Source organism: Pomacea canaliculata, linkage group LG2 (assembly GCF_003073045.1).
Source record: "Pomacea canaliculata isolate SZHN2017 linkage group LG2, ASM307304v1, whole genome shotgun sequence".
Lineage (NCBI taxonomy): Eukaryota > Metazoa > Mollusca > Gastropoda > Architaenioglossa > Ampullariidae > Pomacea > Pomacea canaliculata.
This window is the reverse complement of record NC_037591.1, coordinates 2,563,748-2,579,910: the sequence shown is the minus strand read 5'-3', so window position 1 is coordinate 2,579,910 and position 16,163 is coordinate 2,563,748. Positions and strand designations below refer to the sequence as shown.

General features: G+C 43.8%; 1 protein-coding gene across 1 annotated transcript in view; it reads right to left on the bottom strand.

The window, feature by feature from the left end:
• LOC112557635 (protein Wnt-4-like) overlaps positions 1 to 8,902 on the bottom strand; it is a 52,939-nt gene extending 44,037 nt beyond the window's left edge. Inside the window, 1 exon segment of the mRNA XM_025227623.1 lies at positions 8,047 to 8,902. Coding sequence (XP_025083408.1) covers positions 8,047 to 8,135 — 89 coding nt within the window. The 5' untranslated portion in view covers positions 8,136 to 8,902.
• Positions 8,903 to 16,163: the final 7,261 nt, after the last annotated feature.

The following is a 16,163-nucleotide window of genomic DNA, read 5'->3' as shown; positions in this document are numbered from 1 at the left end:
AGGGAATGTCGAGAGAATGGGTTCCCGGGCGAAAACTGTCTTTATTTAGACATCGGATGGAAAAAAAGTCATCTTTAGAAAGTGACAAAGGTCAGGAGATTCCCGCTACCTGATACATTGAACCCCATCCAATAAGTTCTGGGGAAAAATGCCAGGGCAGGGGGGTAGGAGCTGATTCGGATGTTTGTAATGGGGTTGCTTCATTTTACAAGACAGGCAGAATGCCAATAGGATTCGAATTGATGGACCTATTCACCGGATCTCCTCACTTTGCAGTACAAGAAGATGGTTTTTCTTCGGTAGTCAATAGTATGTAAGATAATTGACTTTAGGAGATGCACTGATTTGACGAGTGTTGTGTTAAGTCGGTCCAGTTGATTGTGACTTTGTTGAATAAGATAAACTCGCTTCTCCATTTTCCCTTTCTCTGTAGGCAGGTCGTGAATATCTTTGTGTTCTTACCAAAAGATTGTCTCTGACACTGGTGTAGTCTGTAGGAGACGAATATCCTGGTCTGTGCACCAGATGAATCCTCCAGAATGAGAGAGGATGACCCCTTCTCCCTTGACCTTTCAGTGTACAAGTGTACAAAGTCCCTACTAACACAGGCAGAAACCTCAAGGTCGCTGTGATGGTGAGTCTGTACATTGAAAGGTCAAGGGAGAATAATAGTAAACAAATATTCCCAGTGTTCCTCTTGGTTGCTAAAGCGTACCCACGTGCATCCCTGTACTCGGGGTCCTGACATTTCTGTACATGATGATTTTTAGGCTTGTGTAGAAAAGAAGGATATTTTATTAATTGTGAATAAAATTACAAAATTAAGGTCGTTAGGTACACCGTTAAAAAAAAAAAACTAACGGGTACATGTGACTGGCGGGACCTGTCGCTATGAGTATTGAGAATATAAAGGCCTCATCCTCAAGGAACCTGTGTAGTGAGGGTGAGGCAGGCTCTAGAGTAATGTAGTTTTTGTATTTTACGAAAGAAAGTGTAATCATCAACCGTCCATATCTTGATTGCCGAAAGCAGGGCACATGTCAAAGGTCACGCTCCATTACACAGGATCACAGGAACTGGCGGCTCCGTGTGTCGGGCGAGATTCCCTCTCCTCCCATGAGAACACGAGAGAGAGAAGGGGGAAGAGTGAGACTCAGCAACACTCACTGTCGCACGCACGCACACAAACACACAAACACAATCTTTCTCACATCCAAGACTGTTTCTGTGAGATGATGAGGGACCAAAGTTGCACAGACACCAATCCTGACACCAGTCTGTCCTCAAAGTTACAGCCAGGCATCTCTCCCTCCCGTGCACACAGCAGGTAGGACACCACACGGCAAGTGGTTACCGTGTGTGTCCATGATATAAGTTCACAAATTCCATGGATAAAATAATTAAATGTTCAACGTCCGATAACAGCTGCGGGGGAGAAAAGTCAAAGAATTTCAATAGCACAGCCAATAGGTACTCGTGGACTTCTGAATCTGGAAGCTTTTTTTTAACAAAAAAAAAGCAAACGAACATTTATTCCTTTTTCCACTAGTCTGTCTTCATTTCTCTTTCTTTATTACATTTATTCCTTTCCTTTGTAAACCTCGTATTTTCAGGACTCGTCTGCTCGCACACTAACGTTCTTACGTTTTGTCGGTTACATCTTTTACAACAGAAGCAGGAGGATTCCCTGCTCCTTAATTGAGTTATTTTTAGATGTAATTATGTTTGGGAGCAACTCCCCCTCCCTTCCTCTGCACGGCATTCAACCGTTTACATGTCGTGTGGTTGGCGATAACAAGCTTTCTGATCAGTTCCTGACAAACAACCATACACCACACTCACCTTCTTCATTCTCTGAAAACATCGGCTCACAAAGTTTTCTGACTTAAAACCTTTCACCATCATGTGCAACCTCACAACTATCCAACATATTTGTGATCAGAATGTGTCTGGAAGTTTCCAAAAGAACAGCGACACAAGATTGTTTAGTTTGATTGTTGATTTGTTGATTGTGAGTGCAAAGCAGAAAGATTAATTACAGAAAAATACAAAATTATGTTCAAAGTCGCCGACAGGACCCCTTCACCCGGGATTCAACTAGATAATAACCTTTGACATCACTGAATGTCGCGGCAAGGTTTGAGAACACGTGAATGAGGTATTGCCATAGCAACGAACTGACTTTTGTAGCGTCTCTGGAACCGAGGTCATGACCCCTTCAAAAAAATTGAGGTCAAAATTTCAAGGAACAGAAGTGAAACATTTGTACCTTGAAAACGAAGTAGTTTTGGATTTGAGGAGTCATTTGGAACAAAAAAAATAATGCACGGGTTAGCCTTAAAATAAGTTTATTTATGACACCCAGGTGGCAGTGGGTGCTGGCATCACACATTTAGCATTTAGCAGGGTATCCACAATCCACCCCTCACACGCCCCTTTCCTGTTGCTAGCCTCACAGCTCATGAACTCACGAGTTTTTCGTGTTGTGCCAAGTTCTCTCTCTTTTTGTACCCTCGAGTCTGTGGTGTGGGTGAGACTTACAACAGATGATTTGATACACTGCGAGAAATAAACAGGCCACAGGTATGTGACAGGTACGCACGGGTTGACAGGTAAACATCGCCGAGGTAAAGGGACGGGTGGGTACCTGTCACACGGGTAGACACCAGCAGGTACAAACGTTGAGGTCCGCTCGGCATCGGACAGCATCGCACGGCGGGTAGCAACCTAGCACCAAGCTCTCTTTGAAGTCGCCGCTGGCTGTGGCCGAGCTGATTAAAGAAGCATTAATAAATCGAACCGCCTGCCTTCTCAAGGGAGATAAGCTGGCGCGGGGAGGGAACTGAATACAGCGCCCTTGCCTCCGACAGCACGGAAGAATGATATCAATGCGGCCGCCTGATAAGTGGCACAAGGGGGCATACAAATGGCCGCATTATAACCACTCGCTAACTGCGATAGCCACGCTTGTAGCAGCATCGCTCTTTATGCTCGCCTCCCAGACACGTCTGCAGTCTCACTGATGATTCCCCCAGTCTCCCCCCTTAGTCCCCCCGCTTCCCTTCCCCCAACATCCAACAGTACCCTTCCCCTTCAATCAAGCCCTCCGTCGTCATCTTTCACTCGCTCCTCCTGCTTCCCCAAGCGCTGAGCGGAGCGGCCGGGGCTTTTGTCTCCCGTAAATTACCGCTGGTGTCAGCGAGGGCTCGTCATTTTCCGTTTTGTCGTTGTCTCTCGTCACGCTGGGGAACGGGAGGGGAAGTTCTCGCAGGTTATCGCGGCGTCTCACGAGGCAGCCCAGGGTGACAAGTGTTGTCGCTCGGCTGTTTGGGTTTTTTTCTTCTTCTTCTTCTGTAGCAAAGATGTCATCGAGGCCGAGTCTTGCCCTCCTCCCGTCTTCTCACTCTGCCTCCGGTACCGAAGAGCGGAAAAATTCAAGAGATGCTGTTGATGGGAATGTGTTCTGAGGGTGTGACACTTACCCTGTGTGGACACTGAAGTCACTGAGTCACATCTACCACCACCGCCGTCATCACTTCCGGTGATGATGATGGCGGCGTCCATTTAGCGATCACAATACAACGGTCTCAGGTGCATGTGAGCAGGTGTGAACACGAAGGAGCACTAAATGAAGGTTCAATGCATTTCCGTGATCCACAGGCTGACAAGCCCACGGTCATCTATAAAGTTGCTTATCTGTGACACCTACTGTCAGGTGGAGTCGTAAATAAGGCGATGTGGCCGCTAAGACTCGTTGACAACACCTGGGGTTGGTTCGCATGTGGGGTCTTGAAACTGTCTTAAATCGTCTGTCTCGAATCGACTGGTTGGTCTCAATGGTCGACTTGCCACCAGAGACCTCACGAACAAACCGTGTGGACGGCGGGCTTAACAAGTTGAGAGAAGTCTTCGTGAGGCCTGCCACACAAACTACCCCCGGGGCTCTCACCAACTGTCACACGCTTCACTGAGTGTTGAGCTCTGTTCTATGCAGATGTTCTAGTCCTTGCTCGAGAAATGTCACAGGTCGAGATGACACGAGACAAGACAGGAAGGTGTGACAATGAGCACATTGAATGACAAGGCCATAGAAGTAATAGTAATTATGTAATTAATAACACACACTCACACGCACAGGTAACGCACACACACATTGATAGCGAAAAAAAAAACCAGTCAGGGTAGAATGATTACAGTCGGTATTTCTGATTACAGTAAGTGTTTCTAAAAAAAATTTTAAGTCCACACCTGATAGCATGTGATGTCTCCACAGTCCGGAGAGACAGAGGCCGGACATTCCAACACTGGGGTCAGAGAAAGAGAATGAGCGAGGGCCAAACCTGCTGCAGTCTGATACGTGGCACAAGTGATAAAAACATCTTCATTCATCCTTTCTATGAAATTGTTGAGTCTGCCATAGGTAACATTAGAACATTACATAAAAAACAGACTAGGAAGAACATAGTATGTCTATATCTAATCCTACATTACTATTTGTAACAATTCCCGCTGACCCTAACTGTCACTCTAAGAAGTATTAAAAATATACAAGCATTCATGGACCAAAGGAAGTGAGGAGGTAAGAAGACAAATAAACATTGTTGCTATGGTCAGCAAGACTTGGGAATGGCCTTCAAGGCCAGGAATGGACCAGAGAAGGCGGTGACCAGGCAGCCAGCAAGAAATCACACAACGGACTGGAAGTAAACAAAAAGTTAAAATGAACCAGCAGAACATGAATGGATGGTAAGACAGTGAGTTTCCAACACAGATAAAACAATAAACTCACTTTTCTATCGACACAGCTTCCCTGTGCTGGAGACGTTCTGCAGACTCACTCACTCAGTCACTCACTCATTCACTCAGTCTCTCACTCACTCAGTCTCTCACTCACTCACCCTCCTGTCGCCAGCTTCAACTCTATTCCCGATGTGTATGATTGTTTTGAGATGTCGCATTAAACAATCAACGTAAACAAGCTCTGTAGTTCTTTCTGAACTTGAAACTATTTTAGTTCGGTTGGTGGACCCTAGACATGATGACAGCACGACTACGACATCCTTTGACAGTGAACAGTGTCCCCAACATAGAATGAGCACACACACACACACTCACACACACACACGCTCGCGCACATTGTCTTAATTTATGACACTCGCCATCGAGGCTGCGTTCTGACGATATTGGTGACCTCAGGTAATACTCACTGACCTCACTACCTATAGGTTTACATTTACGCCATGAGAAGTAGGGCGAGTGAGAGGTTGAAGAACAACCAGACGACCGATAAACAAAAAGACAAATCATCCGATTGTAGTACAATGCAGCGATACTATACTATAAAATAATTCTTCCAGATGGTTCCATGTAATTCCAGACGGTTCCATGTAATTCGTTTCAGCAGCGAAGGAGCGGTCATAAAATGATTATTACTGTTCTAATGGGAACTACCTCTCCAAATGTATGTTTAGCTTCAACGACACCAAGAGCAGAAGCAGCAGCAATAATAGTAATGATACTGATGGTAGTAGTTAGAGGCAAATCATCTCCACCGTCTGGAGAGGTAGGTGGAGTAGGAGACATGTTTACATTACACGCACTCTCTATCAGTATTAATATTATAATTATTATCTCACTAATATGGCCCTAAAATATCTACACCACGTGTAGTAGCCTAAACAATTTAATAAAGGAGACAAATGAATAAAGGATTAAATAAAAATGATCATCGATAAGATTGCGCAGAAGAAAATAAACACACCCCCTCCCTTAGTAGAATAAAGAGGACAAAGAGGACGATGAAGAAAAAACCTCAACACATCTCTTCTCTTCCTTGAATATGTGAAATATCCTCGTGCCACGTTGGTGATTTTTACATTTAATAAACATATGTCAACATTTGTTATGTAATATGACAATAAATTACATCTAAACATCATTGTATGCCGCTGTGTTGTCATTTAGACAAATAAAATAGAAGTTAATAAGAAGAGGAAGAAAGATAAATTTACATTGGATAATTTAAACAATAATATAAATACCATAACATAAACTTCAATAAGCGTATATAATAAGTAAATAATTCTTTTTACCTTCACGTTTAAAAATTAAAAAACCCGATACACAACACTCAACAGACAAGTAGTTTTTTTTGTGTTTTTTTTACATACAAGCGAAATAGTGTAAAGACAATAATGTTACTAGAGGTTCAAATACAAAGTGTAAAGATAACAATAATGTTACTAGAGGTTCATATACAAAGTGTAAAGCAATACTGATGTGTAGAAAATAGTTTTTACTGCCTCCAGTAAGACAAACTGTTATAGCGGCAGAGGTAGACACTGTCTATACAGACATACAGACATACAGACATACAAACATACAGACATACAAACACAGACGGTTGGAAGAGCTGAAATTGCGAATGAACTCTAATTTTCTCGTTTCTGCATAGAAACTCATCGTACACTCATCTACATTCCTTGAACATTTCTTTCACTCCATTCAGTTATGAATATTTTCATCGTTAACTACTTCTTCCCACTTTAACACACGCATACTGACACATGCACAAACATACCGTAAACAAGCACACACTCGTACACACTTACAAACACACACACACACATACACACCTACTCGCCCCGTGCTACTTGTTTAATATTCTAGGAAAGGTGGAAACACGAAGCAGGTCTTGTGCTTGTCTTCACCTCCTCTCTTCTAATTATTATGGCACAGGGGAGGGGGAGGGGAGGGTTCAGAGCAGCCACAGATGCTGGCAGTTCACAAGATGCAAAGTTAGCCGGGGAGGGTGGGTGGATGGATGGGTGGATTGGAGTAAGAAGTTCTTTACTTCCACAATTCACCACCCGACACTGTGATTGTCGGACAGCCCAGCATCTTTTACAAACTTGGATTTGAGTGGCCGCCTGTGTGAGGGAAAGAGTTTACGAATGTAATTGAGTGAATGGAGAGAGACAATTCAACATAACTGCTTTCCTTTAATTTCAATATAAATTTTTTTCAATCGCTCTGTTAATTAAAATTAATGTGATGCGCAGCCGACAGAATAAAGACAAGAAATTGTGTCGAACACTTTGAAGTCATGTCAGACAAGGGAATCTCAATATTTTCCAGCTCTCGGTGGTGTCAGCAGCTTGGACTCGAACACAGTGCAGTTAGTAAGAAATCCTGTGTCGGCGAGATTTGAACCTACGACCAGCGACTTTCATCGACTTCTCTAGTACCATCGTCGTAATGTGACAGCAATTTAACGAACTTCAACGGAAATCATCTCTTGTATGTCACATTAGCCATGCTGTATCGAAGAAGAACAGCATGGAAAAATATCCACCTACACGTACACAACACGAGAGAACAACTGTTACACCGTCACACGCACAAATAAACACACACACATACACACAATCCTGTTCCTTAAAATAAATCAGCAACTATTACACTGAGGTAACTATCGCGGATTAATGGTGAGATTAACCAGATATTTTTAAGTCTTAAACAAACACAAACTGATGAAAGTGTTTTACAGTCAGAAACTTTAAGAAACTAGTTTACCATAAATGTGTTTACAAGAAACTAGTTTACCATTAAATACATGTTATTGTTTACAGGATGAACTAGACTTGCACGCCTGACAGATGTGAACAGAATAAACAAATGTCGCTTTCACGTTAGAGTGAAAGATGTAAATGAACAGACAGACAGACGGGCAGACAGACAGATAAAAGTAACTCGGGGGTAAAGAAAATAATTGAAGCAAACTTCACAGGCAAATGCAGACACTATATATGACTTGAAAGTTTCTAGACGGCAGTTACTGTTTAGACACCCGGGTGGCCCCAAGACAGGGTGTTACATAAATAATGACTAAAAAATCCCTAGTTGCAAACATATTGAAAAATCACATTTCTATTTGCGCACAAATTGAAATAAAATAACAGATGAATATGAATGCAATGATTTTGGTCTTAACATGCATGAGATTATCAACATAAAGTCGCAAAACGTTAGCGGAGAAAAACTCACAGCCAGCGGACGCCCTCGGCAGACCTGCGTGAGAGGTGCAGTGCCAGCAGCAGGACCAGCAACACCTGCAGCACCCGCTCCTCCCGCATCCTCCCCCCTTCCCCCGTGCGGCTGTGCCTGCCACGTGCTGTGTCTTCCTAGCACGTGTTGTGAGGCCGTGGGCCGGGCGACGGGGCGTCTCACTGATGGCTACCCGGGGTAGCGGGTACCGCACAACGTCCCTGGGGACAGGCCCCGTTCCTCCATGGGCCCGTGGGCAAGGGGAGGAGGACGCGCATCACTGAACACAGTAGGGGAGAAAAATCACCTTTCACACTCCGCTTGTAATCCAGCAACAACACACTCGGTGCTCGGCCTGGCGAGGCAAATTAATCCACATCAACCCTCTGGAGAAAACGACGACGACGACAACGTTGACGATATGGAAGTTGGAAGCATCGGTAATGGAAACAATATTTAATTAATTTCCTGAGATATTCTGTCAAAGCGTTAAAGTGGCGGTTGTCGGAGGGGGCTGGCACTAGGAGCGGGGAAGCATCGGAGAAGTGGCCAGACGGCTCCACTGGAGCACAGCTGCAGGCGAGGGCTGAGGCACGCAGACAATGTAATAAGCTGCTAACTGTCGATAGAAAGCAAGGCTCACACCGCTCGCCTCCTCTCACTTTCACCGTCCCTTGTAGGTATGGGATCTGACAAACTGCTTCACCCAGCGCCAGTGAATTGAAGTTGTGACTGGCGGGACAGACCCTGCCCCTCCGGCCTCCCGCAACTCCCCCTCTTGTTTCCACATGGGCTTCTCGCCAGCTTTCTTTCAGACGCCATTTCTACCTCCCCTTCCAACCTCCTCCTCCTCCTATGTTCCCCTCACATCCTCCTCCCCCCCTAACACCCATTCACCCAACAGACACTTACATTTGAGGGCCCGCCATTAGGCAGCCCCTGGTGGGTCGTATGTCGAGATTCTAGATGGTTCAAAACAGACACAGATTTATTTTTCCACCTACTTGTTTCTTTTGTAAGAAAAGAGAAAATTCAAAGGCGTTTTTCGGGCGGCATTTTCTGCGCTTGTGGTACGTCTGGCTGTATCATTACCGTGGCGGCGAGAGGAGGGGCGTGGCTAGGTGGGCGTGGCAGAGAGGAATGAGCTACCGATGGGCGGGGCTTGCGGCAGATGTATGTTGCTGCTGATCGGCCAGCGTCGCCAACGTGGGGGGGGGGGTGGCGGTCTTGAGTGTCACTTACTTACCCCCCACTAATTCCTGTCGGCGTGTAATTAAAACAAACAACAACAGGATTGAACGCAGGGGACCAACGTCACACACTGACCAGTGTAACAGTTGCGAGTAGCTGTCAGGACATGCGCGTGGGCTGAACACTCCCCTTACCCCCCGTCCGTTACATCCATCAAGACAGACGGCAACAGTTACCTGGAGAGGTGCGACCCTCGCAGGACGGGCGTTGAACCTTTAAGGGCTTGTTCACACGACGGTGTGCGTCCGCAGTCCAAGCAGCGCACCTGGGGCTGCTGTACTCCCGTGTCCTCCTCTGCTGATGGAGAGGCAGCCTCAGCCTCCTTGCGAGGGTTCAAAGCACTGGATCGTAGCCGGACTTTCCCTGCATCGACCCACACAGACAAGGGATGGCTCGCTCATTTCAAAGTTGGATAGAGAGAGAGAAAAAAAAAAATTAGCGCGGAATGATAAGAGTCCAGTTCAGCGTGTGTGCGACACATGATCGTCTAATATCTTAATTATTAATTTGATTGTAGGTTGGGTCTACTAGTCAGCAGGCAAGCCTCCGATATTTAAAAAGAAAACAGAAAGGAAAATAAATAAAAATTTGGGAAAAATAGTAGGAATAAATATCTCAGATAGTTCAAAATGTATTATTAACAAGAGGAGAGTGAGTGGGTTATTTTTAATCTTACAGAGGGGGAGGAGGGACTGGATGGGGAGACACGAGTGGGTTGGGGCAGCAAACCGTTTCTTGTCACGTGATGCGACCTGTGCATAACGCAGTGAGGTCACTGTCCGCGCTGACGTCAGCTCGTCTGCCCCTGTGAGTCACGCTGATGTCAGGTGACGAGGAGGTGGGCGTGGATGATGATACAGCAGACGAGAGAGGAGTGTAAAGCGTGTGACACACGGTGATGATTGGCTAGCGCCACCTGCTCACCAACTTGTACCTGAGTACCGACAACTCGTGATGCTAAGAAGCAGACGACTGCTGAAATATTTCTGGTCTCAGCTGCCGGGGAGAAACAAAATGGAAGGAAGGTAGGTAGCTCTGTCATTATGGAAGATTACCGTTGACAGAAATGACATTCACTCTGCTGTCATATTCTGGACTTCTTCTTCCGTATCATTGCAGACCCTTAGAGGGAGAAATAAAGTTGTAGAGTTATCTTTCCTTGTAATTAATAAATTTCAGTCGTTCGCTTGATTACATATTTATCCTCCCTTGTAATCAACGTTCAGTGCGCTGTCCACTTTTAGAGTTATCTTTTCTTCCAACAAAGTAACAGTGACATTTGTAGGTTTGTATTTTCACATAGACTTTAGAGATTTATTTATTCACTGGTACTGACAAGAAGAAAAAAAGACAGAGAAACAAATGAAAAACAAAACAACAAAAAACATCGTAGTTATCTGGAGTGGGAATCTCTCGTCCAACAGGACGCAGAAAGAGTTTGCAGCAAAACACGATTTCCGCCGACAGTAGGACCCTGGTGGCTGACTAGATGTTAGGAGACATGCTGCCTTGTGAAGTGCCTTTAACCCTGCTTTTGTCTGCTTTAGAAAAAATCGGAAACAATTATGTGTAGGCTTGATTATCATTTAATTAGCATTCTGAACAATCGCAGATTAGTTAGGTGGAAATAAGTGTGAATAAATGACAAAGAGAGACAGTGAGAGGTTTGAAAGATACAGTACAGATTCCTCCTCCCGCGGGAAACAAGTATGTAAGCTATGTTGTATACTAAGTAATCAATTTAGCCTTATATACGGTGACTGTGGTATGTTCATTACTTTTAAAACGCGTTATTTCTATGAAAAATAGAAAATAGTGGCAACAGAGTCGATACTTGCAGTCTACACAATGAAATATGTGTACACTATTTGTTGAGAAGCATAATTATTTTTCATTAACTAAATATGAAACAAGAAATCAATAAATGTCAAAAAAGAATCGGTAACATACTTTGTGTCGTCACTTCACATCGTCTAACGATCTCATCTAGTACTGTTGTCTAATCAAAGACTAAAAGGTGGTTTTGGGGGCATGTGCTCATATTCCCCAGCACTTGTGTGATTGTAGCTTGAAGGACAAAACCCTTCTTATGTCTGTCCCCTTCATTCTGCTACAGACTGTTACTAGATACAGACTGACAAGGTGACTACCATCACATTTTGTATTTTGTAAATAACGGTCTTTGCATGAGAAGGGATGTGTACAACTTTAAAGAAAAGTACATCAAAAATATAAACTTAATCAGACAAAAGAGTTAGCAGAGATTCGCTAGTTCCCAGTCATGACCATTTTGTCATCGCTGAAATTCGATTTTGCACATTGAATAGAAAATGTTTTCTGGTAGAAAATGATAGTTTGCTAATGGCTGCACAATATTTTATTAAAGTAACTGAAGTTGTACATTGTATCCCTTCCGTCCGACTGAGCATTTTGTTCCGTGTTATCAATTTTCAAGCAAAGATGGGAAAATGTGGAAATATAAGGCTTTGGCAATTTGTAGCCGCTTGAGAAGTTCGTTTTTCAGAAGGAATGTTTATGGATAGTTCTAATTTAGCCGTGAGTCCGACTAATGAGAAGTTAGCAGGTCGTTGTTGTTGTTATTATTATTATTGTTGTTGCTGTTGTTTGTTTGTTTTTTGGGGACGGGTTAGTAACCTGTTGATCTAGTAATGACAAGTAAGTAATTTTGTTTGCCTGTCACTAAGGGCAGGTAACCTTTGTGACGACAGTCGCATGTTGAGAAGTAAACGATCACATCTGAAATTTTGGTTCTAAATTTTAAAATAAAAATATTTCTTTACCTCCTTACAAAAATAGCAACAAAACACTGTCATTGTGAGTTGTAAAGTGCTGCTTGCTTAGTTTTGAGACACTTGTGAAAGCAGTGCCTCCACTAAGTGGTGATTTTGTACTGTCATAAGAAGAGATAAATAAAATGAGAAGACCTCAACTGCCAGCGCAGAGTTGATTTTTTTTCCCTCAGTGAAGAGGAGCTTCGGACCCACAGCAACTGGGACAATACTGGAGATTGCTGTCAACTATGTTAATTAGGGTAGCTGTCAGGGTAAGTGTCAGGGGCCCCATAGAGTGGTGGTTACCTGTAGCAGTCACTGTTTAAGAAGTATTGTATTCAAAGCTTATCTTTTGGTGTGAGCGTTTTTTTTCTCCTAAAATGAGCGAAAAGGCGAGGGATTAGCTTCAGCGCTGCATTGTCAAGAGCCTTGACTTTACCCTCAACTAAATTAACAAACAATGCCAAAACTATAGGACACAAGTCTAGACAGTCACCCAAGCAATGTTATGATGGAGATGATTCCAAATCGCCTCAGTTCCATTGCTGAGGAACTGTTCGTGGAAGAGGAAGCTAGTTTCAGAGCAGACAGGAGCACAGCTGAACAGATGTTCAACAGTCGCATTCTGATCGATAAACATCGACGACTTTGTAGAGAGTTCCACAACTTTATCGATTTCCAAAAGGCATTTGATATAGTCGGGCACTTTCGGTATGGGCATCGAAGAGAGTTTCGGTCAGACTTTCGAAGTCCTGTACACGGGCTATGAACAGCCATGTGAGAGATCTCTTTTAGGGGCGTCCGGCAAGGCGTCCCTCTATCGCCTGCGATCTTCAACATCTTATCAAGAGAGAAACTGTCCATGACCACCACACACTTCCGTCGCCATCGGCTGGAGACCCTCATGCAACCTGTTCCTTGCAGACGGTATTGACCTGATGGCAGGCAGCAACAGCGAGTTGCAGGACCTCGCGAACACACCTGCTGGACATTGTGAGTCCTTTTTTGTCTTTACTGTCGCAGTATTCTAGGAGGTGGGCTACTTTTAAGTGACCTACCCTGTTGCACAGCAAAAGCATAAGCTTTACCTCCAGGTTCAGGATATGCAAGTCCCTCATCCTTCCTGTTGTACGACTGTGGGAAGTGAACACCAATAACTGAGACGGAAAGATGGATCCAAACATTGGAAACCAAGTGCCTAGCGAAACTGTTCTGAATGTCTAACGCAAGGACCACAGCAATGAATTTGTATTCGTACTGAGCGCGGTCGTCACCCTTGTGGGTCCCCCAGGAAACCCTGATCGTAACAGTGAAATGGCTCGAGCTGGTCTAGTTCGGCCATGTCGGTCCTCCAGAGTCCTGTGGAAGGAGGGCGCCGTAGAAGTGAGTAAAGAAAGAATTGGATGGCGAAAGTCAAGGAGTGGACCGGCCGCTCCATGCAGGACCTGCTCAACATCGCGCACGACAGTCACAGGTGGCGTCACCGTCACTCTTGCCTCGGCCACGTCTAGTCAGGTCCCTCCCACTCCCACCTCCCCTCCCAACGACCGTAACCGGTTAAACACTTCCACCAGCAGGAGAGTTTAAATGGTAATCACAGCTAAAACTAATCGAAGATCGATGATAACACAATGTGGACGCGTTCCTCTGGTGTGTTTGAGACTGGCGAACCCTCGGGGTCGAACATGGACGGTTTTATTTGTGCAGTTTCCTTCGGTTCTGGAAAACTGCTGTCATCACACGGTAAATGGAGACTTTCGAAATACACCTCATTCTCTCTCTCTCTGGTGTTGACTGCTAGCAACGCTCTGATTGGTGCACTAGCATGACGTAGTGCACTATGAGCTTCACGTAGTACACTGTCCGCGGCACTCTTTGATCGTAGGTCTGAATCGCGTACTTTGTTACCGGATAATTAATTAACAGATGGGTTTTTGAGGCTGAAATTTAAAGGTTGGTTTTATATCGCCTATATGTATCGATATTTGCAAGAAATGCGGGGTAGGTCTTTGAGGGAACTCGCTCTCTTTTCTCTTTTTTTTTTTTTTTTTTTTTTTTCGAAGTAGTACCCTTGGGTTTTTGTCGTGTTTCATGTCTGCTGAATACTGTTGATCTTCGCTTTTAGTTACGTTGTCCTGCCACTGATCAGGACTGTTTTCCATGACTGTGCCCCGTTGTTGTCTTCATCATCTAATAGTCTCAAACGCCATATCTGCGCCATCTCGACTCCGGTTTTCTGTTTGCTGGATTGATTCTCCCCATCCCTGCTTTTTGCTCTATGGTCCATTTTCCTTGCAGCATTTTCCAGTTACTTTAGATTGTGGATCGACGTGAGTCAACAAGCGCAGACTTGATCCTCTGAACTCTCGTCTACAATCCTGCCTACTGTTTCTTTCATTTTCTTCACTGCCACTGTGTCGATGCGACTTATATATGCAGGTTGCTCCCACCATCGCCACTACCTCTACTGTTACCACTGATATTACTACTAATGCAAATCAGAGCTGCAAGTCAAAAGACAGTCAAAGAAGAAGAGAAAGCTAAAAAGAGATATTTTGGCATGATACTGAGTTAAAGTTACTGCATCTATACTGATGGCATTCATATTTTTCTCAACTTGAGAACACACTGAACTGTTTTGAGACCATTATTATTTTAATGTCTGTACGTTTATACTTTTTTCTTTGTAAAACCCTTTGAGCTAGCCTTTGATTGTGGGGTAAAGTGCGGTACAAATTCACTTTATTATTGAATGGCACCGCACTTCGTTTCAAGGGAAGTAACCTTTAAAACACGTCTTAGCTTTAAGTTCAGCATTTACTTCCCTTATTTGGCGCTGCGGCTACGTGTTTCCCCTTTAATAAACATTCAATTTTCGCTTTAAGCAAAATTTTCTGGGTCTGGTCAGGTTAGTGGATCAAGTTAATTGATAAGCACATAGCTGAGCATACCAGATGGCAGTTTACACAGCTTCAGCTAATTGATTTTCATAATTATTTCCAATAGTATACTTTATTATTGTCATAATTATTTGTTTATTATTTTGTTTGTTTGTTTTTGGTTTTGTTTTTGCAAGCACAGGCATACAAACGCACTCGCATTCCGTAAGCCAATGCAAGTTTTGTCATACCTGATCTTTCAATTTTCCTTCATAAATTGTTCAGTCCAGTTTTCCAAAATAAATTCATAAACTAAAAAACAACTAAAATATTTTCAGTTTTCTGCAGCTTTCATGACTGGATTTACGCTGGTAAAATATTAGGCTTGTTTTAAGTTGTTTCACTCGAATAGCTGTATTTGCTTGTAATACAGATTATTGATTGAACGGGAATAATACTGTTTTAATCATTCTGTCTTGTCTGATGTTTTACAGACTAGTCTGTTCTAGACGCAATGTACTCTTTCAAAAAGGTATGTAGTACAAAAATGTCTACAAGCAGTATTTTGAGTTTTATCTAGGGAGTCCTACTCCAGTGCCATCTCCTCACATCAGAAAGACCGTGTGTGAAGGCAATTCACCCGATGGGACTTTCTAATGTTGACCAAGCGGCTGAGATCTTCGTGGCCCCTAAAAACCCCGGTCCATCGACACTAAAGCTAGTGTGAGTTCCTCCGTAAATGAAGATGCATAAAACTTTCCCACCCATTATTCAAAGCATTAAAACCTCTCCTCCAAACTCCAAAACAGGTCCTAGCAAATAAACTTGTTTCGTCTTTGCCCGCGAAGCATTTCCTGCCTTCTGAGAAAACAGGACAAATTGGTCACGTGGGGTTCAAGGCTGGCGCATTTTCCACATTCGGGCCTGTCTCAAGGGAGAGATTAACTCCTAGACCTCTCACGAAGGTAAACATAATCTGAACAGACGAACTTAAACAGCTGGAGGTCAGTGCTTAGTCATGTGTCTGGAATCGCGTTGGCCGGTTGGCTGCATGTCTTTGGACATCAAACCGGTGGAAGAGACACTTGCAGTGCTTACGGACATCTAAACAGTATGATGAAAGCTGTAAAGCTGGGCCATCGTTGTCATGCATCACATAAAAGACACGAAACCAGCATAAACTCAACCCTGACTA